This window comes from Equus przewalskii, chromosome 9 (assembly GCF_037783145.1).
Source record: "Equus przewalskii isolate Varuska chromosome 9, EquPr2, whole genome shotgun sequence".
Classification (NCBI taxonomy): Eukaryota; Metazoa; Chordata; class Mammalia; order Perissodactyla; family Equidae; genus Equus; species Equus przewalskii.
This window is the reverse complement of record NC_091839.1, coordinates 25023059-25045594: the sequence shown is the minus strand read 5'-3', so window position 1 is coordinate 25045594 and position 22536 is coordinate 25023059. Positions and strand designations below refer to the sequence as shown.

Below are 22536 nucleotides of genomic sequence, written 5' to 3'. Positions count from 1 at the left end.
AAAGACGTCTCCTACACAGAGAAAGAGCACACTTGCTTCCACTGACTATAAAGGCAGTAAATCCTCCAAACTCAGTGTTCCTCTCTTATAACACAACTAACTCTATTGATGGCATCCACCATAGGTCCTCTGGGTCACCCCTACAGAACTTGGAGGACATGAAGAAGTGATGTAAAATAGCATGAAGTGTTGACTACTACTTAAACCACAAGTAATCAAGTCCTTTCTCTCTGACTCAGAATTCTCTAGTCTTCTACCAGCATCCGCATAACAGGCTAGTTGATATGTAGAGTGAAATCCCAGATCTTTCACAGTTCTTGACAGAGAGACACTATCCAGGCAGGAAAGTCCAAATCCACAGAGCCCACTAAGGGAACGATACCAGTGCCTTTGTAATACGCACACCATTCGTGGCTTCTTATGGTGAGCTAGAGGCAGCAGAGGAGGCTACAGTCAGTTCTTCCTGGAGCCTGGCCACTGAGGCATGAAACCAGCCATGAGTGGAGTAGGTCAACAAGTGAAGGGGACCTCTATTCATGTTTTTCTATCCTCCAACTACAGAGAACTTCAGAGGTATACACGCACTTACTGGACATGAGCCTCCTTCATTCTTTGGCTGCCTACTTCTTCCTTTGTTCTACTGCCTGTTCTTCCTGGTAGAGGCAGTAGCATAGAACTACTGTTTCAAAATGTGAGTGAGTGAGTGTGTGTGTGTGTGTGTGTGTGCATGAATAACACACTCTCAATAGAAATGTTGAAAAGAATAATTCATTATTCCCAGTGAGAAGTAGACACTCTGAAATAATAGTTTATTTCTTTTCCCCTCAACATCAGAACTTAAAGGTCAATCTTTTTCCCCAAGAGCCTCCTGAAGGCCCCTTTCATGTCCTTGTTCCGCAGGCTGTAGATGAGGGGGTTCATCATGGGGGTGAGGACGCCGTAGGAGATGGAGATGATCTTGTCTCGGTCACGGATGGTCTTGTCCTGAGGCATCATATACATGGAGATGGCCGTGCCATAAAAGAGGACCACGACAATCAGGTGTGAGCCACATGTGGAAAAAGCCTTGCCACGGCCCTGCATGGACTGCACCCGCATCACAGCCATCAGGATTCTTCCATAGGAGCCCACAATGAAGGAAAAAGGAGCCAGCAGGGTCAAGGCACCGGTGCCCACCATTAATGACTCGTAGAACCTCATGTCAGAGCAGGCAAGCTTGAGCAGAGCTGGGAGCTCACATGAGAAGTGATTGATGACCTGGTGACCACAGAACTCCAAGGGCATAGTCAGCACAGGGACCACAGTCAGAAGGAAGGCTGCAGTCCATGAAGTCCCAGCCAACAGGCCACAAAGCTGGGGTCCCATGTGCACAGAGTAACGCAGGGGGTCAACAATGGCCACACAGCGATCATAGGCCATGGCGGCCAGTAGAAGACACTCAACACCACCCAGATAAAGTCCTGTGGCCATCTGGGCCCAACACTGTCCTAGCGAGATAACAGGAATGGTTGCCAAGCAGTTGATGAGCATCTGGGGTACACTGCATGTGGTGTAGCACATGTCCAGGAAGGACAGGTTGCTGAGGAAGAAGTACATGGGCGTATGGAGCCGGGTATCACAGTAGATCAGGAGCAAGATGAGGCTGTTCCCAAAAAGGGTGATGATGTAGGACATGAGTAATAGGCAGAAGAAGATGGTCTGAGCCCATGGGTACTGGGAGAACCCAAGCAGAAGGAAGTAGACCTCTTCTGTGCTGTTCTGGCTGTCCATGCTCCTGCTGAAACTCTAGCTGAGTGGGAAAATATGGATCATCTTCAGGGGGTGTTCAGAAACTGGCAACTTCATATAGATAAGGTTTGACTCTTTCAATCACCAACATGAATGTGCTCCTGCACACTGCTGTCCAGATTCCTGCCCCTTTACCCTGCAATCCTGTGTCCGATCCTGGAAACGTTGCCTAATACCTTCTACCATTCAGCAGCACTCAGTGACTAATTCAATTATACAATCATTCATTGATTCATGGATTGAGGGGCTGTGGGATGGATTGCATTATTCATTTGTTGACTATTTTACATATTGGATAATGGATTATTTCCTTCACTCATTTATAAGTGAGTCATTCACTCATGAATCCATTTAGGGATACATTCAGTCATTGTTTCTCTAAAGGATTCATTTATTCATTCAACAAACATTTTTGAACAGCTACTAACTAGGTCCAGGCTTTATCCCAGGGAAGAGAATTACAATGGGAAACAAGGGAAACAGGTTCTGCCCTCACAAGATTGACAGCCTAAGGGTAAATTGGAAAACTCTAGTGTTCTAAGTTTGGCTCACATTTGTTCTTTAATTGGCTCCCATTTAGCAATGAAAACATTTAAAATCATTTAGAGATGGGATGTGGACCTGCCCTATTCTGATGTGGACTCTCTCCAGCTTACTTACCACAGTCTCTGGGACACTGAATATGTGTGTCAGCTGCCATTTACCATCATGCTGAAGCTGTAGAACCTTTCCTTCTGGCCTGATTCACCTATTGAGCTGTCTGCTTGGTGTCCACATTTGTGTTTATGTGTCTTGATGGAACAGAACTCTTCTTCCTCTCAAGTGTGGGATATGCAGACAGCTTTCTTTCCTCCTACATCATTCATTTATTAATTCTTTAAGAGAACTAACTTACATTTTTAAGCTTTAAATTAATATACATAAAACTCACTGGTTTTGCAGCTCTGTGAGTTTTAACATGTGTATAGATTCCTGTAATCATGCCCAGAATGGAGATAGTTCTGGGTGATCCTCAGGTGTCACTTTTGCCAGAGTTTAAATCCTAGCTCTGTCACTCAGTTGCTGTGTGAACTTGTAAAAGCCTAGTCAGGATCCTGAGTTCATCTGTAAAATCAGAATAATTAAAGAATCTTCCTCACAGGGATGTTGGGAGGATTACTTGCAATATGCTTAAGAAGTACCAAGCACAGAGGCTGCCATGTTGTAGATGCAAAACAAAGGCGACTATTTATTTATTAATTATGCCCAATGTTCAATTAATCATGTCTAAAAACTTGCAGAAATAGAAAAAATTACTGCAAAGATGGAACAAAACCCATGAGTCCATTACCAGCTATAGCCAACTGTTAATAATTTCACTATAACTCATTTGCAATCTATTTGTGGATGCACAAAAACATGGAGACACACATGCACAAATGCATACGCAGAAGCAAAACAGAAACGTATATTTCATCCTATCTTGTTACCTGCTGTTCCTCACTTACCAAGCTAGCATTGATATATTTCCATATAAATGAATCAGACTTACATAATCCTTTCAAATCATGTTGTAGTTCAAGGCATCAACAGGTGTGTCGTGGTTTATGTATTTAATCCATACTTTTGAAATTTTAGATTACTTCCATTTTTAACTACAATAAGTAATACTTTCTTAAGTATTATTATATACACATCTTTGCACACTTGTAAGATTATTTCCTTAGGATAATTAACAAGCAGGGAAATCCCTCAGCATAGGTTAAAGCTAGATATTAAGAATAATATTAATAACAAAGGTGAGGTATAAAGGAAATCTAAAAGAAAAATAGCATGTCCTGCCATTTATTCATTCATCATTACTTCAACAAATGTTTAACACCCGTTTCCCAAGACTTTGTTCCAGGTACAGAGACAAGCAGTAAAGAAGTTAATGTGCCTGAAATCAAAATAATTCCAGTTGGAGTGGAGACGAGATTATAGCCAACAAGCATGTAAATAAATTACCAAACAAACCCTCCAACCCTGAAGTGGGGTATCGTGGGAACTGGGGAGGAAAGGTATGCAGATTGTGCTGGGTTTTGTCCTTGGTGAAGAGTTTGAACATCCTTAAGGAAAAGGGTCTGCCAAGGGGACTGATAATGGCCCCTACCTCACAGGAAGAGTCACCACGCTCTGGAAGCCGGTGTCACCGTCACCAAGTCTTTTCACTGCTCATGGTCTCAGCTCCTCATCCGGGAACTGGGAAGAATTGCCCCCACCATGTGTAGACGTGAGTTGGGGGACTGAATGAGAGGAGAGCAGTGAGGCAGGAGACTGGCCAAGTCCATCCTAGACACTGAATAAACACAAGCTCTCCCACCTTTCCCCTTACCAACCGGGAGCTCCCACTGCTCCTGGAATGACCAAAGACCTTGCTCTGTTCCCACTGCTCTCCCTTCCCTGAGAAACTGTATCTACATGTATCCTTCACCAAGTCCTGCAACTTCTAGGAATTCATCATACGGATATGATCACACACACAAAATGAGAGATCAACAGGACTAGTTTCAAACACAATTTAAAAAAATGTTAAGTACTAGTTTATATTCCGGAAGATGGAAAACTATCTCAATATCTATAAATTTGGGACCAGGTAAAAAAAATTATGATCCGTCCATAACACAAAATACTATGCAGAAAGGGAAAGAATAAGGCAACTTTTTATACTGATAGAAATAGATTTCTAATGCATTGTTAAATGAAAATGAGGGGGAAGAAGTTTGATGGAGGCAGTAAGTGGGACGGGAGCAGTGAGTGTGCTACAGTGAGGGAGAGAACAGTGGGCATGCAGCAATTTTTTTTAAATGGAGGAGAAAATGTGTGTATACCTTTATCTCCTCCTGTGACCTGACACCCAAATTGAATACTGTCATTTGAAGGGGATGCAGGGGGATATGTGTGTAGGATGAGACAGCACAATGAGAACACTACAGTATCTGCCTGGCGCTTGTAGGAATTTGAGTTTCTGACATGAGTGAAAGTGACCCTGCCCTAATCTGAGAGGACAAAAATGCTTCCCAAGGAACTGATGGAAGAATGTTGGGAGAAAAAAAAGTGACCCTGTCAACATGGCAAAGAAGGAGAAGGAAGAGCATACCAGGGAGAAGGAACAGGTTGGAGATGGAAGGATGGAAGCATGGCTGGATGATGAATGAATGGATGTGTGGATGGATGAATGGGTGTGTGGATGGATGGATGGATGGATGAAGAGATAAAGATGTATGGATGCAACATCCTCTTCCCACACTTCTCCCATACCCAGCCACACACCTGGACCTAGAAGGGTCTAATCCAGGAACTTCACCCTTTCCTTCCATGAAGAGACCACACAGAAACAGGATTCAGGCTGCTCTTGAACTTAGAGGAGAAGAAGAACATAATTCCTAGCAGCGCATGTACAAATTCTTGGATCCCAGCACTTTCTCAAGCAGTATCCCTGAGAATAATAATGTCCCATCTCCCTCTCTCTCTATCTTCCCCTTCAGTCTCCCACACAGCCTTCTGAAAGCCCTGTGGAAATGGAGAGGCAGGGAAAGAACTGAGGAAGCTGAGACAGCTGAGTAATTGAAAGACCCTTCCCCTTGCAGTCTCTGGAGGTTCCTGGGCACCACCTGGGGAATTGATGCTCATTAGCAGAAGATTGGACGTGAGAGTTGGAAAAAAAAAAACTTTCAGGATCCCTCAGAGTCATTAGAGGAAAATTTCAGTGTGAGTGGTTCCTCTTTCCCACCAGCATCTGTGCTGCTGTGAGTGTGCAGGTGACTGCAGATGGAAACTCACGGCCTGGACATGTGGGTGTGATCCCAGCTACATCACGGATCATTTACAGGGCCTTCTGAGGGTGACACTCCTTATGTGTGAAATGGACAGTGAGATCCCAGTTGTTGTGGCCCCAAGAGGACTCACAGACTTGGAGTGAGAACACTGTGGGTGACTCTGATGTGAGAAAGAGAGAAGCAGCCCTGGACACACAGAGACTGGCACTCACAGCCAGGCCTTGGTGTTCTCCTGTGGAATATCCACAATGTCACAACATACTGACATCAGACAAGGCCATTCTGTGACAGTCATGGGATGAGACATAAGCAAGACCACCTTGTAATCTGTGTGAACACAGACAAAGACGTTCATTGGCCAAATGTAACCAAGGCCTCCCCCACTTTTAGGGTGACTGATGCACCCCAGTTTTCCCCAGCCTGTCCATGTTTTAGGACTGAAAGTCCTGTGTCCCAGAAACTTCTCAGTGCTGTGCAAACTAGGCAGTTGGTCAGCCTACCTGGAATCTTGAGATGGCATGTTGCTATCCTTGGGCTTCAGCTTGTGCAAAGCAATTGAGGGGCTTGGACCCTTAACTGGTTTTCAAAATCTCTCTAGGGAGAAAGTAGGTTTCTGTTTGGTTGTTTGTTGGCCCCAAAGAAACAAAGGCAAAGGCAAAGCTTTCTGGGAAAACCACACGATCTCACTTATACATAGAATCTAAAAATGTCAAGTACGTAGAAGCAGAGAGTGGATGGTGTAATCAGGGGCTGGGAGGTGGGGAGTGGGAGATGTGGGTCAAATGGCACAGAGCTGCAGTTACATGGAATGAACAAGTCTTGAGGTCTAATGTACAGCATGATGACTGTAGTTAATAATACTGTGGTGAACACTGGAAATGTGCTGAGAGAGTAGACCTCAGGTGCTCTCATCACACGCAAAAAAATGGTACCTTCGTGAGGAGATGGAATATTAATTAGCATGATCATAGGAATCATTTCACTATATAGTATATACAGTATATATAGTACATAATGTATATACATTATATCAAATCATCCTGCTGTACACCTTAAATACATACAATTTTTATGCAAAAGTTACATAAAAAGAAGAAATTAAAGAGGACCTACATAAATGGAATCATGGTATGAATTTGAATAGTCAGTCACTGTAAGTTTCATTTTTACCTGTAATAGTTTATAGATTTTGTCATCCCAATCAAAATCCCACATATGTATATGTTTGCAGTTATAAGTGTGTGTGTGTGTGTGACCAGACCAACTGAATCTAAAACTTACATGGGAACATAAAGGACCAACTCTAATGGAAGGCAATGCTTATCTCAAACCTACAAAAATTAACAGTAAGGAAATCTGACCAACAAATCAGCCAAGAGAGCAAAGAAACAGACCAACATATGGAGGTTTACTTCATTTATAGGAAAAAATGGCATTGTCAAGAAGTGAAGAAAGAACAGCGTTTTCAATAAGTGGCTTTAGTCCAAGTCACTACTACTAAGAAAAAATGTGTGATTTTCTCAGACTCAAACTATTCTGAAAATTAGGTTCCCTCTAGAGTGACATCAGCATCATGGCAGAGTGAGCTTGCCCGGACTCTCTCCCCTCCAACATACAACAAAAAGGAGCAACCATATTCCAACAAAAAATATCCTAATAGCACAGGAATCCTCGGAAACCCACAGCAGCAAAATGACGGAGGGTGGAGGGGCTGGAGCGCCATCCCCTCCCCCCCAGGAGCTGGAACAGGGTAAGAGAGATCTTTGCTCCCTCCCCTAACGACTGGGATCGCGGGGGTGAGGGAAGGAGTGGGGCAGGGGGGATATGTGTCCGCAGGATCACCCAGGATTCCCTAGTGCCCTTGCAGCCTGGAGGGAAGCCCTCTAACAGGGTGAAAGCTTTCGCCTGGGGTGACCTCATCTAGCCAAGACCCAGGAGACCAGATAGTGAGAGCTGATTGGGAAACCTGGGTCTGCGGGCAAGAGAAAGTGCCGCCACCCCAACCGGCGCTGTGCCGGCCATCTCGGCTGAAGGCGGAGGGCTCAGAAGACACGGTTCTCAACCCACCCCACCTAGTGGCAACAGGCTGTAACTGCAACTGAATAATATCACTGAAGAAAAACCTTACTTCTAGCGTCAAACAATTCATAAAAGCTCCAGACCAGAAGGAAAACAATAAAAACACAGAATTATGTCCTGAGGACTTGGAAATAAATAAACTAAATGACAATGATTCAGAATAGCTATAGTCAGAAAACTCAATGAGGTAAAGGAAAATGTAGAGAAACAAGTCAACGAGTTCCGGAGTTACTTCACAGAAGAGATTGAAACTATAAAGAAGAATCAATCAGAAATACTAGAGATGAAAAATACAGTTGATCAGATAAAACAAAATATGGATTCCCTGAATGCCCGTGTGGACGCCCTAGAGGAGCAAATTAGCATAATCGAAGATAGACAGGTTGAATGGCTCCAGAGAGAGGAAGAGAGAGAACTAAGACTAAAAAGAAATGAAGAAAATCTCCAAGAAATAGCCGACTCAATCAGGAAATGCAACATAAGAATTATAGATATCCCCGAAGGCAAAGAAAAGGAGAATGGAGCAGAAAGCGTGCTCAAAGAAATAATAGAGAACTTCCCAAATCTAGGGAATGAGAGAGAAATGTGTGTGGAGGAAGATTTCAGATCTCCTAGATATGTCAATGTGAAAAGACCTACTGCAAGTCATATAGTAGTATGGCAAAAATGAATGACAAACAAAGAATACTCAGGGCAGCAAGGCAGAAGAAAAGAACCTACAAGGAACCTGTATCAGACTTTCAGCAGATTCCTCTGCAGAAACCTTACAAACTAGGAGAGATTGGAATGACGTATTCAAAACTTTAAAAGATAAAAATCTTCAGCCAAGAATACTCTATCCAGCAAAAAATATCCTTCAGATAGGAGGGAGAAATTAAATCTTTCCCAGACAAACAAAAGCTAAGGGACTTTGTAGCCATGAGAGCCCCCCTACAAGAAATCCTCAAGAAGGCCCTCATACCTGAAAAAAGAAAAAAAGGGAGAAAGTGGTCACAAAACCAGAGTAGGGAGACACATAGATAGAATCAGAATAGGATAGCAAATATTCAACTATAGCATTAGGATAAAGGGAAGGAAAACACCAAAAGCAAAGACAATCTTGTCACTTTAACCACAAACTCACAACACAAGTTGGAATAAGAGATGGAGGGGAGGGGGAAAGGGACTGAATCAGTCTAGGCTAAGGAAATAAGAGGCCACCAGAAAATGGACTATATTATACACGAGATTCTGAATACAAACTTCAGGGTACCCACTAAACTAAAAAACAGAACAGAGACACAAAAAATAAATAAGTAAAAAGCTAAGAAACCCAGCATAAGAAACTGCAGAAGTCAAAGGGTAGGCTAAAACAGGATGAGAAGCAAAGGAAACGCAGGAAAATCAGAAAATGAGTGACAGAATGACAGCATTAAGCCCTCATGCATCAATAATCACCCTCAATGTAAATGGACTGAACTCTCCAATAAAAAGACACAGAGTGGCAAGATGGATTAAAGAAAAAGATCCAACAATTTGTTGCCTCCAGGAAACACACCTCAGCTCCAATGACAAATACAGGCTCCGAGTGAAGGGGTGGAAGACGATACTCCAAGCTAATGGCAAACAAAAGAAAGCAGGCGTCGCAATATTTATACCAGACAAAGTAGATTTCAAGATAAGGCAGGTAAAGAGAGAAATAGAGGGTCAGTATATAATGATCAAAGGGACACTACATCAAGAAGAAATAATGCTTATAAATATCTATGCACCCAACACAGGAGCTCCAAAGTTCATAAAGCAACTCTTAACAAGCGTAAAAGAAGATATCAAAAATAACATAATAATAGTAGGGGACCTCAACAGCCCACTCACATCATTGGACAGATCATCCAGACAGAAAATCAACATGGAAACAGTGGAATTAAATGAAAAGCTAAAACAGTTGGACTTAATAGACATATATAGAAAACTCCATCCAAAAACAGCAGAATACACATTCTTCTCAAGTGCACATGGAACATTCTCCAGGATGGACCATATGTTGGGAAACAAGGCAAGCCTCTATAAATTAAAAAAAAAATGAAATAATAACAAGCATCTTCTCCGATCATAATACTATAGAGCTAGAAATTAATTACAAGAAAAAAGCTGAGAAAGGGACAAAGATGTGGAGACGAAACAATATGCTATTGAACATGCAATGGGTCCTCGAAGAAATTAAAGAAGAAATCGAAAAACATCTGGAGACAAATGAAAATGATAACATGCCATACCAACTCATATGGGATACAGCAAAAGCTGTATTAAGAGGGAAATTGATCGCAATACAGACACTCCCTGACTTCAAAACATACTACAAAGCTACAGTAATCAAAACAGCATGGTACTGGTACAAAAACAGGTGCACAGATCAATGGAACAGAATTGAAAGCCCAGAAATAAAACCATACATCTATGGAGAGTTAATCTTTGACAAAGGAGCTGAGGGCATACAATGGAGAAAAGAAAGTCTTTTCAACAAATGGTGCCGTGAAAACTGGAAAGCCACATGTAAAAGAATGAAAATTGACCATTCCTTTTCACCATTCACAAAAACAAACTCAAAATGGATCAAAGACCTAAAGGTAAGACCTGAAACCATAAAATTTCTGGAAGAAAATATAGGCAGTACACTCTTTGCCATCAGTATTAAAAGGATTTTTTCAGACACCATGTCTTCTCAGACAAGGGAAACAATAGAAAGAATAAACAAATGGGACTTCATCAGACTAAAGAGCTTCTTCAAGGCAAGGGAAAACAGGATTGAAACAAAAAAACAACCCACTAATTGGGAAAAAATATTTGCAAGTAATATATCTGACAAACAGTTAATCTCCGTAATACATAAGAACTCGTAATACATAAAGAACTCACACAACTCAACAACAAAAAATTAAACCCAATAAAAAAATGGGCAGGAGACATGAACAGACATTTCTCCAAAGAAGATATATGGATGGCCAATAAGCACATGAAAAGATGTTCATCATCACTGATCATCAGGGAAATGCAAATCAAAACTGCATCAAGATATCACCTTACACCCATTAGAATGGCAAAATAAGCAAAACAAAAAGTAACAAATGTTGTGGAGAAAAAGGAACCCTCATACACTGCTGGTGGGACTGCAAACTGGTGCAGCCACTATGGAAAACAGTATGGAGATTTCTCAAAAGATTAAAAATAGAACTACCGGGGCTGGCCCCGTGGCTGAGTGGTTAAGTTCGCGCGCTCCGCTGCAGGAGGCCCAGTGTTTCGTTAGTTCGAATCCTGGGCGCGGACATGGCACTGCTCATCAGACCACGCTGAGGCAGCGTCCCACATGCCACAACTAGAAGAACCCACAACGAAGAATACACAACTATGTACCGGGGGGCTTTGGGGAGAAAAAGGAAAAAATAAAATCTTTAAAAAAAAAAAATAGAACTACCATATGACCCAGCCATCCCACTACTAGGTATCTATCCAAAGAGCTTGAAGTCATCAATTCCAAAAGTCCCATGCACCCCTATGTTCATTGCAGCATTATTTAAAATAGCCAAGATGTGGAAGCAACCTAAGTGCCCATGAAGTGACGATTGGATAAAGAAGATATGGTGTATATATATACAATGGAATACTACTCAGCCATAAAAAGGATAAAATCGTCCCATTCACAACAACATGGATGGACCTTGAGGGTATTACATTAAGTGAAATAAGCCAGATAGAGAAAGACGGTCTCTGTATGACTCCACTCATATGAGGAATTTAAACATGTAGACAGAGAGAACAGATTAGTGGTTACCAGGGGAAAGGGGGATGGGGGTGGGCACAAAGTGTGAAGGGGTGCAGCTACAACACGACTGACAAACAATAATGTACAACTGAAATCTCACACGTTTGTAAACTATCATAAACTCAATAAAAATTGACTTAAAAAATTAGATTCCCTCTAAAGAAAAAGATGAAACTAAAGTGAAAAAAAATAAATGTCTTAGAGGATAATATGAGACGCCTTTCTCTGGAGAATGTTTACACTTCTGAACCAGCACAATTGATAAACTCAACTACTTAGTTAAAGTAGTTAGACTACGTTAAGACTAAGCACTCTATCCCTCAAAAAAAAAAGTCAAGATCCAGTGTGGGAAATAATTTGTCACAGATATATTTCAGAAAGAGCTCATATCCTGAACACAGACATAACTCTTATAAAGTAAAGAGAGAAAAAAACTTCAGAAAAAAAAATTGGGGAAGAAATTTGAACTAACATATCACAAAGGAGAATATGAAAGGCTATTAGTACAAGGAAAAATCCCCAAACTCGACAGCAACTAGGAAAATGCAAAAGAAAACCCCATGTGATATTACTACAAACCCTTGTATACAGAAAACGTCAAAACAGCGCTAACTGCCAAGTTTGGGGATGGAAGATACATGGCAATACCCATTCACTATTACTTGGAATGTAAATTGGTCAACTCTGGCGATAAATTTGGCAGTATTGTTACCGAACCTGAAGTGAGTTCGCTCACCTGTTGTGCAGCAAGCCAATCTCTGACACCGGGTGTGGTGGAAGAAAGTAGGAATTTTATTTTTGCACAGCGCTGAGCAAGGAGAGAGGGCAGCTAACGCTGAAATCCCAAACTCCCCGAAAAGCTAAAAGGAAAGGTTTTCATTTGGGGCTTTAGGTAGGGGAGGGGGAACATATGGCCTTGTTGGTTGGAGCTTTCCCACCAGCCTGTCTTCGGCCTTGAGACTACTTGCAAACAGGAGGGAGCTCATGACCTTGCTGGTCAGCAGCTTTTCCACCAGCCCGTATCTCTTTGCGGGAGGAGATAGTCCAGGTGCTTGTCCTTGACAGTGTCTGTCTCCATGGAGGATGGTGGATTCAGGAGCCACGAAGCCAGAGAGTAAGCAGGGAATGAGTGTTTTGGTTTTAACCCCATATATGCTGGGTTTAATGTGGGGAAACTGATATCAGGGTCGATATCAGTATTTGCTAAAGGTTAACGTACGAAATTCTATGACAAAGCAATTCCTCTCTCACACGTGCATTTGATGGTCGTGCACGGACCTGAGCGCCAAGACAAGTACAAGAACGTTTACAGCAGCGTCAAACAGGAACCACACAAATGTCCACTAACGAGTGTGTGAAAAATTTGACCCAAAAAAAGCAATAAAAATGTCCAAATGTCACTTACATGCAACAACATAGTTAAATCTCACAAATGTGTTGACCAAGATACCCAAGAAGATCTAGTGTATGAATTCATGTATATAAAATCCAAAAACAGCTAAAACGAAATTAGACTGTCAGACACCAGGACTGTGCCTGTGTTTTCGGGGAAGAGCGAGGGTAGTGATGGAAGGAAGCATGAGTCTTTGAAATACTAAAATAGATTATCTTACTAGACATGGGTATGGTTGTATGTGATTACTGTTGAATAATCCATTGCATTGTAAAACTTTGTTCTGTGTACTTTTTCTATACGTATTATATTTCACAATAAGAAGGTTTGAAGTAAACAGACTGTTTACTTTTCCATGACTCAAGAGCGCCCCCCAGGGACTACACAGGCACTTGATGAACTCAGAGGTATTCTCTCAAATTACAATAGAGAAAATAAATGAGATACTTTTATACTGAGTATGTTCATATTTGTTTGGGATTTTTATTTAATAAGACTTTTTCCCCAGATTCCGGTCATTGTGCACATGGCCGGGAAAGGCTGCAGGACTGTGCATATGTCAGCGTCACGCCTCAGTGGGATCCTGCAGCCCTGGCATGGACACAGATGGGTGAGTGACTGAGGCTGGGTGTCACATCAGCTCACCTCCCAGACGGGTGCCTCAGAGCAGAGTGAAATGACACAGGCACGCCCAGCACTCCTGCTGTGAGCGTGGTCCTAGGAGGGTGCGCATTTGACAAGTGAGAACTCTGAGCTCAGAGAGGGGAGTCTCCTGGCTGTCTGGCCCTGAGCCCAGGTCTCTCTCATCAGCACCCCATCCTCTCTCCATGAACATCCAGGGCCAGGTGTCCTGGGCCACCTCCCAGAGGAGGGATTTCAGACCTGGCTTCCCTCTTCCCCCCTTGGCTTGCACATTTGGGGTTTAGGGAGGGTCTTAATAAGGTACATATGGGGCAGGGAAAATGCCTGAGACTCCAGTTTGGTTGTCCATGGAGTAGTCTCAAAAACTCTCTTTCAACCACACACACTCACACTCACACACACACACATACATACACACAGATGAAGAGATGCGTCTGAGTTCTCCTGGGGCTCATACAAACGGGGTTCATAATTACACGAATCACAATATTTCACATCCAACATGTAAACAGATCTGGAAATGACTGTCGTTAAAAGACAGTTTGTTACTCACATTTCCAAGAGGCGGGACCTGCCATGCCAAGAGGGGTCGCATGGGGAAGCACCAGGTGGGTCACCAGGCAGAGTGAGGGGGCTTCTTGATTGTGGCTTCTGTGGGGAGGAAGGGGCGAGGCTGGCTGAGCAGGCTTGCGATGGGCTGGTTTGTATCATTTCAGCGGGCTCTGGTGCATAAGGACTGTTCCCGGGTGTCTGGTCCTGCCCTGGGAGATGAAGGCAGGAGGATAGCCCCTGGGAGTGTGAGAAACCATAGGGGAGGTGGTGGGCTGTGGGCTCAGGATGGGTTGGTTTGCATATGAAGGCACACTCTCAGAAGAGTTGTTTCCCGTCTCCAGGAATTGGCCAGCGCTGGGAGGAGCAGTCCCTCCAGGGTCAGCAATGCCCCAGAAAAAAAAAAAATCAGAAATACAGAAAATAGGGGCCATCCCCATGGTGTAGTGGTTAAATTTGGCCTGCTCTACTTCAGCAGCCTGGCTTCACGGGTTTGGATCCCGGGCAGGGACCTACTCCACTCATCAGCCGTGCTAGGGTGGCGACTGACATACAAAAAACAGAGGAAGATTGGCAAAGATGTTAGCTCAGGGCTAATCTCCCTCAGCAAAATAAAAAAGAAATACAGAAAATAAAAACCATGGTTGGAACATACATCCTCACGAAGGCCCCCTTACTCCCTTTGGATCTTAGCCATCTGTGGAGGTGGATGGTTATCTTCACCGACATCACTTCCCTTGAAATTCCAGGGGATTTAAATATCACATAGATGAGTGTTTCTCAACCAGGGGCAATTTTGCCCCCAGGGGACATTTTTGGTTGTCACCACAGGAGGGGGCTGCTGAGATGCAGGGATGCTGCTCAACACCATACAGTGCGCTGGACAGCCCTGCTTCAGTGCAGCAAAGAAGTATCCGGCCAAAACTTTCAGTGGTGCTGAGATGAAGAGACGCTGATACAGATGATCCCTGCCACACCCTGGACTACTTACATATGGACGGCAGCTCCTCCAGACATGTCCTGTCTGAACACCCTTAGCCATGCACTCTCATTGGCATTGACATTATCAGTAATTGAAATTGATCCATCTCCTGGGCTCAAATATCTCATCTCCATCATCACCTCCCATCTTCCAAGTCAATACCTCTCTTCGCCTGATACTAAAAATCCCTTCATCGCTTTGGGACCGACACGCCGTTGACTCAACCATCTTCCGCTGACCTCACCCCATCCCAAGGTCACCTCCCATGGTCAATCACTAGACTCACTTCCTCATCACACACTAGACTCTCTTTTCCACATTCTGCCTCCTGTTGCTCTCTTAGACAAACCCACCCTGCACAGCTCTGCCTGCCTGCTCTCTTCCTCGCTATGAGGACGCACGTGCTGGTGTGGGCCATCCACTCCCCACTGACTGACAAGGCAGGGGGTACACTGAGAGTCTCTGGGGATGGCAGTCACGGGGGGCTTCCCTGAGGAGGTGACTTCTGATTAGAGGCCTGGATGTGGACAAGAAAGAACCACATAATGACTCGGAGGAGGAGCGGTGGGAGGAACAGCAGGTGCAAAGGTCCTGAGGTTAGTTCTTTGAAGGGACAAAGAAAGGCTGGTTGGCTAGAATCTAGTGATCAAGGGGTAGATAAAGTCAGCAAGGGTTTGGGGATCTCAGCAGGGCCTGGCGGGACACCAAAGAATTTATTCTGAGGAAAGAAAGAAGCCATTGGGGGATTTAATCAAGCTTGTGCCTTCACTTCACTTTCTTCGTTCTCTAATTCATGCAGCTGAATGTGGCTGTGGCAAAACCTCTTGGATTCCACCCCTAAAAAAGATATGTTGGAATCCTAACCCTCAGCCCCTGTGAAGGTGACCTTATTTGGAAGTAGGGTCTTTGTAGCTGATCAAGTTAAGATGAGCACATTAGGGTGGGCTTTAAGCCCTAATGGTGCCCTTATAAAAAGAAATTTGGACACGGAGACACATGCACACAGGGAGAGCACCTTATGAGGATGAAGACAGAGATCGGGGAGACGCATTGACAAGCCAAAAAACACCAAAGATTGCCCGCAGACCACCAGAAGCTAGGAGAGAGGCGTGGGACCGAAGAAGCCAACACTGCTGACACCTTGATCTCGTGCTTCCAGCCTCCAGAACTGCAGGAGAATCCATTTCTGTCACTTAAGCGCTCTGTGTGTGGGACTTGGCTACCGCAGCCCCAGGAAGCTAGGGCACTGTCACTTTAAATTCATGATGACTCCTCTCAAGCGGGCTCTGAGTGTTGCCTGGCAACCAGCCCAGCTGGTCCTGCTCCTCACTCTCCTGCTCCCCCTGAAGAACATCCATCCCCTCTGTGCCCCCACACCCAACACCCATGCAATGTTCTCCCCATTCTCACTCTCCTGGGTGAGCTTGCTTTATTATCCACTGAGAGAGAAGCAACCAGAAGACAATATGCTCAAGCGCTCACTGTCATTTCTACCCACATGCCACCATCTGTCCTGTGAACCCTGCCTTCCACTCCTTTGAGCTCATCGCAACCAGCTCTCCATCCACGCAGTGACTCCCATCCCTTCTCCCCACCCCTAGGACACAGCTTTAGAAATCCTCTCCTTTCTCCCACTGCATCAGCCCTGGTCCCTCTCCTGGATCATTCGCACCAGTTAACAAATATATCTTATTGCTTTTTTATAATGATATGGGTTGAATTGTGTCCCCCCAAAATTCCTGTGTTGAAGTCCTAACCCCCAGCACCCCAGAATGTGACCCTATTTCAACCAGGGTCTTTGCGGGTATAATTAGTTAAGATGAGGTCATACTGGAGAAGGGTGGGTCCTACTCCAATGTGATCGGTGTCCTTATGGAAAGGGGAAATGGGGTCACAAAGACAGGCACAGAGGGAGAATGCCATGTGAATATGGGAGTTATGCGGCCACAAGCCAAGGAACCGCCTGCAGCGAGGAGAGAGGCCCCAAACCGAGCCTTCCCCAGCGCCGTCAGAGGGAGCGGGCGCGCTGCCACCGTGATCGCAGACCTCCGGCCTCCAGAACTGAGAGAGAACAGGTTTCTGTGGTTTAAGCTGCCCAGTCTGTGGCACTTTGTCCGGCAGCCCTACCAAACTCATAGTTTAAAAAAAATATCTCCCTGAGCCACATTCTCTGCTATGGCCATATTTCTATCTTTAAAATGAAACGTTAAGAAATATTGACTTCAAAACGTTTTAAAAGGCAAAATTAAAAAACATCTAATCAAAAGTTTACAAAATATGACACTATTTCAACTAGATAATTTCAACTCAACCAAATAACTGTTACTGAGGGATGTCGTGCATTTCGTGTGACAGGGCATCCTATGGGTGGCGCGTCCGGGGCCTGTGGAATTCATAACGTCGGTGGACGATGGATTCATCTTATAGTTTCCTATCATTTCCAATTTTCTACTATGAGTACATATTGCCAGAAGAAGGAAAAAAATTCAGTGAATGTTTCGAAAAAGTATTTTAATGAAAAAGCTTAGGAAAGATTGGGAATGAAGAAGCCCCTGTCTCCTTATCTCAGTAAAGACTTGTGGACTGTGTATAAATAAATAAACAAAAAACCCAAACAGGTAGATAAGTAAATAAATAGTGTTCCATGTCAATTATATCTCAATAAAGCTGGAAAAAATTAATTTAAAAAATGAACTTCTCAAAAGAGTTTTCTAGACAGCTCGAATGGGTGGACAACTCCATCAATACTGTTCTTACTGTGGCCTACGGCGCCCTGCGCTCTGCAGGGCCCAGCGGGAAATTCTCAGTCTTCCTTGGCCCAGAAGCATGACTTTACGGGGTTATTTACGCTTCCTCCCTAAATACTTCTTTTCTTGCCTGTCGGACACTGCACCTCGAGGTCCCTGGTTGTTCTGTCTCAGTCTCCTCTGCAGATTCTCTCTTTTCAGAACTACATCTTAACTTTGGCCGGAGCCAGGCACCCATCCTTGGACCTCTCATTTCCTCCTCTGAATGAATTTCAATACCATCTTTTATGCTAGCGACTCCCAAGTTTAGACCTTTAGTCCAGTCCCCTCCCACGAAGCCCAGACTCCTCCATGTAACTGCCCTCTGGAAACCTTCAGTTGAGATCTATAGGAGAACTCAAACGTGGCACCCTCACCAAAGAGACCCTAAAGTGCCACCACCCTGTCTGCCTCTCCCACGATTTCCACCACCTCAGTTAATAGTAACTTGATGATTCGTGCTGCTCAGCGTTGAAAACTTCGGTGTCACGCTTGCCATTGTTTCTGACATACAAATTATAAGCCAGTAGTTATCAATTTCTAGCATACTAGATAATTAACTTATTCAGTCATTAAGAGTCTTTCTTCTTCCAACAGAATAGAAGACCCAGGAAGGCAGGAATTTTTATTTTATTAGGAGATGTGTCCCTGGTGACTAGAGCAGTTTCTGGCACGGTAGGTACTAAAGAGATAGATAGATAGACAGATAGATAGATAGATAGATAGATAGATAGATGGATGACAGATTTGTTGAATGAATGAATAAGCTCTCCAATTCTCATCATAGCCCTATGAGGGAAGTACATTTATTGTCTCCACTTTACTGATGAGAAAATGGAATCTCAATGTATCGATGCTTCTGAAACATTACATATTGTATTTCTGAGACCAAAACCCAGAAGTTCTGATCTGGTGAACCTGATTGGGCCCCAGCATCAGCACCATCACCACCACCACCATCATCATCACCATGGTTCCTATATGGCACTTACCAGGTCAGACACCCTTCTGGGTTCTCTGAACTGCACAACACCCACAAGAGGCGGTGCCGTTCCCAGCATTCTCCCCATCTTACACATGGGAGAAATTAAGGCACACGAGCTAATGTGGCTTAGCCAGGAGCCAAAGCACAGAAGTCTAGCTCCATCATCCACACTTTTAATTACTGTATTTTTCAGCTGTCTCTAAAGCAGTGCCTTTAATCCGTGGGATGGTATATAGCAGAGGCTCATGTAATTAATCCCATTCATCATAACCAGCATATTTTTAATGAAATAAAATAGGAGAGGCTGAAATGTAATTATTTAAACAGCAGCGTGCATTGCTACGGAGGATTTCATCCCTGGGGACACCACCCCGCCCTCCCCGTAAGCGGGGAGGCACACGGAGGCTAAATCGTTGGCCCAAGGACACTCAGCTAGGAGGTGGTGGAATCAGGTTGGAACCTGGGTCCTGTGCAGCACAACCGCGGCGGCTCCTCGCAACGGCTTCATCCTCACCCAGTCAGACCAGCGCCGCGAGGGTTAAAGATAAAGGCGCGTCAGGACGCCGGCTGCACTCCTGGACCGGGCTGCACCGTCGTCATGGCAACCTTTATCTCCTCCGCTCCCCGCACGCGGGGCCCCGGCCTCTGAGAGGCGAGCGGGCAGGAACACGGTGTTCCTTTCAAAGTCAGATCCCTTTTCACTCTTAGAAAATTGCGTTCAGAAAAACGCGTGCATTTTAAGTGTATTCCTTGCGCTTCCAGGAGCCCGTTGGCGAGGATTATTCGGAGGCAGAGGGAGCTTAAAACTGCCTTTCCTGGGCCTAAGGGACTGAGGATCCCAAGCCGGCTTAGAGCGACCTTTGTGCCATCCCCGCCCTCCCCCTTGATCGCAGAGCCATCGCTGCAATCTTCTATTTTTTCCATTTTCAAGGGAAAGACTTCGAGCAGGTTTTCCCCTTCTTCCTGTGGGGCAACAGCGCCCTCACGTGATCAATAGAGCCGACACTCCACCTCCTTTGAGAAATGAGGACGCATGTATCTTTGCAGCCTCTTTGGAGGGGACTGAAGAACAAAATTGTATTTATCGTGGTTTACATTTGGCCTATTTCCTTTTTACTTTTTTGAAAATAGAACTTATTGGTGATTTTTCTAATTATGCTTAGAGCTAACGTTTCTCTTCTGTCTTTCTCTGCCACTTCTCTCTACACATCCCCCTCCTATCCACTTTCCCATGAGACTCCTGCAATGGTTAATTTTTTATGTGTCAACTTGTCCAGGCTCTCGTTCTAAGCGACTGAATCAAATGCTAATTCAGGTGTTTCTGTGAAGGCGGTTTGTAGATGCGGTCAACATCTGCAATCAGCTTGCCCGAAGTAAAGATTACCCTCAATAATGTGGGTGGGCCTCGTCCAATCAGTTGAAGGCCCTAAGACCAAAAACTGAGGTTTCCCAGAGAAGGAATTCTGTCTCAAGACTGCAGCGGCAACTCCTGCCTGAGTTTCCAGCCTGTGGGCCAGCCCAACAAACTTTAGATCTACCACTGCCCACAGTAACCTGAGCCAATTCCTTAAAAGACATCTCAAGCTCTTGATAGATAGATAGATACAGATGATAAATATAAATACATATGTAGAGAGATCTATATATCTATACTATTGATTCTGTTTCTCTGGAGAACCCTAACTGATTCTATTTATTTTATCACCCATTTTTTTAAACTTTTTATTGAGACTATGATAGTTTACAACCTTGTGAAATTTCAGTTGTACATTATTGTTTGTCAGTCTTGTTGTAGGTGCACCCCTTCACCCTTTGTGCCCACTCCCAACCCCACCCTCCTTTCCCCTGGTAACCGCTAATCTGTTCTCTTGGTCTACATGTTTAACTTCCACATATGAGTGGAGTCATACAGAGATTGTTTTTTTCTATCTGGCTTATTTCACTTAACATAATTCCCTCGAGGTCCATCCATGTTGCTGTGAATGGGACAATTTTATCCTTTTCTATGGCTGAGTAGTATTCCATTGTATATATACACCATATCTTGTTTATCCAATCATCAGTTGATGGGCACTTAGGTTGCTTCCATCACCCACTTTTAAACTGGGAAAACCCAGAAATTAACAGCAACATCTTTCATCACAGTGAGAATCTGGAAACCTCATACGTGCTCTTCAGCTGAGGAGTGGCTCAATAAGTGTAAGGTGGCATTTGTGCACATGCCAACCTTGGACTTCTTTTACCAATAAGGAACAGAGAGATTGAAGTTGTACTTGAGAATACATCATAACATGACAATAATTATGTCTGAAAGGGGCCGACCTGATATGCAAGGTCTGGAAGTAACGTCACTTGAGAAGTAGTTAAAAGATCTTTGCACATTCTTTATAGAGGAGGAGTGTGTGTGTGTGTGTGTGAGCCCAGATTGTATCCAGTTCACCATATTTATGTGTGTGTGTGACAGATCGCAAAACAATGACCCTAATTTTCCACCCCTCCTTGAACCCACCCCCTTTGCGGCGTGTCCATTTTTCCACTCCTCGAGTCTGGACTGTACTTGTAGTTCGCTTTGGCCAACAGAATGCCATGAAAGTGAAAATGTGTTCATGCAGAGCCTACAATTTGGTGGCTTTGCAGATTCGGCTCGCTCCCCGGGATCCTACCCAGCTGCAAGTGAACAAGGTCAGGCTGGCCTGTTGGAGGACGAGAGACCACGTGGAGCAGAAATGAGCCGCCTCAGCTGAGGCCATCTCAAAGGAGCCAGCCCCCGTCGGCCCCGCAGCTGGCCGCAGAAGCGTGAGTGGGCCGGGTAAGACCAGCCCCGCTGCTCAGCCAAACCCAGCCCACAGCAAATTAAATAAAACATGGTTGTTGTTTATAGGCTCCGTGTTACTTTGCTGGGGAAGCCGCAACAAAGCGCTGCAGACTGGGTGGCTCACACAACAGAAATTCATCGCCACACAGCTCTGGAGGCTGAAAGTCTGAAACCAGGGTGTCGGCAGGGCTGGTTCCTTCTAAGGGCTGGGAGGGAAGGATGTGTCCCAGGCTCCCTTCCTCACTGTGGATGGACATCCACTGCTCCACTGCCCGTATCCTTTCGCCGCATCTTCCTTCTCTGTGTCCAAATTTCCCCTTCTTATAAGGACACCAGACATAGTGGATTCGGACCCACCCGAATGACTTCATTTTAACTCGGTCACCTCTGTAAAGACCCCATCTCCAAATAAGGTCACATTCTGAGATACTGAGGTTAGGACTCCAACACGTCACTGGGGGAGTGGGCACAATTCAGCCCATAACAGGTAAACATACCTTTATAAAGAAAATGCTTGAAAAATCCTACTTAAAGGAAAGGAATGTTTGAGCTGTTCCCTTGAGAAAAATGTCCCTTCTAATGACTTCAGCAGAGTGGACAGGGGGAAGGTAGCAAATCACTGTAGTAAAACCATCACTGTTTTCCATCAAAGAAAAAATAGTGACATTTCTCTTGGTATACATATGGACTATTCTGCTTTTCTTCAGTAAAATCATATGTGCTGCTGTTTTCTATCAAAAATAAAGCTAATTGGGGCCGGCGCGGTGGCACAGCGGTTAAGTGCACATGTTCCGCTTCAGCGCCCAGGGTTCGCAGGTTTGGATCCCAGGTGCGGACATGGCACCGCTTGTCAGGCCATGCTGTGGCAGGCGTCCCACATATAAAGTAGAGGAAGATGGGCACGGATATTAGCTGAGGGCC

General features: G+C 44.4%; 1 protein-coding gene across 1 annotated transcript; it reads right to left on the bottom strand.

The window, feature by feature from the left end:
* Nucleotides 1-792: 792 nt before the first annotated feature.
* LOC103556515 (olfactory receptor 13H1-like) lies at nt 793-12317 on the bottom strand. Its single transcript, XM_008528673.2, has 2 exons — nt 12200-12317; nt 793-1789 (listed from the first exon to the last, which is right to left on the bottom strand). Exon 2 carries the CDS (start codon nt 1768-1770, stop codon nt 838-840), a length of 933 nt encoding a protein of 310 aa, XP_008526895.1. The 5' UTR covers nt 1771-1789; nt 12200-12317; the 3' UTR covers nt 793-837.
* Nucleotides 12318-22536: the final 10219 nt, after the last annotated feature.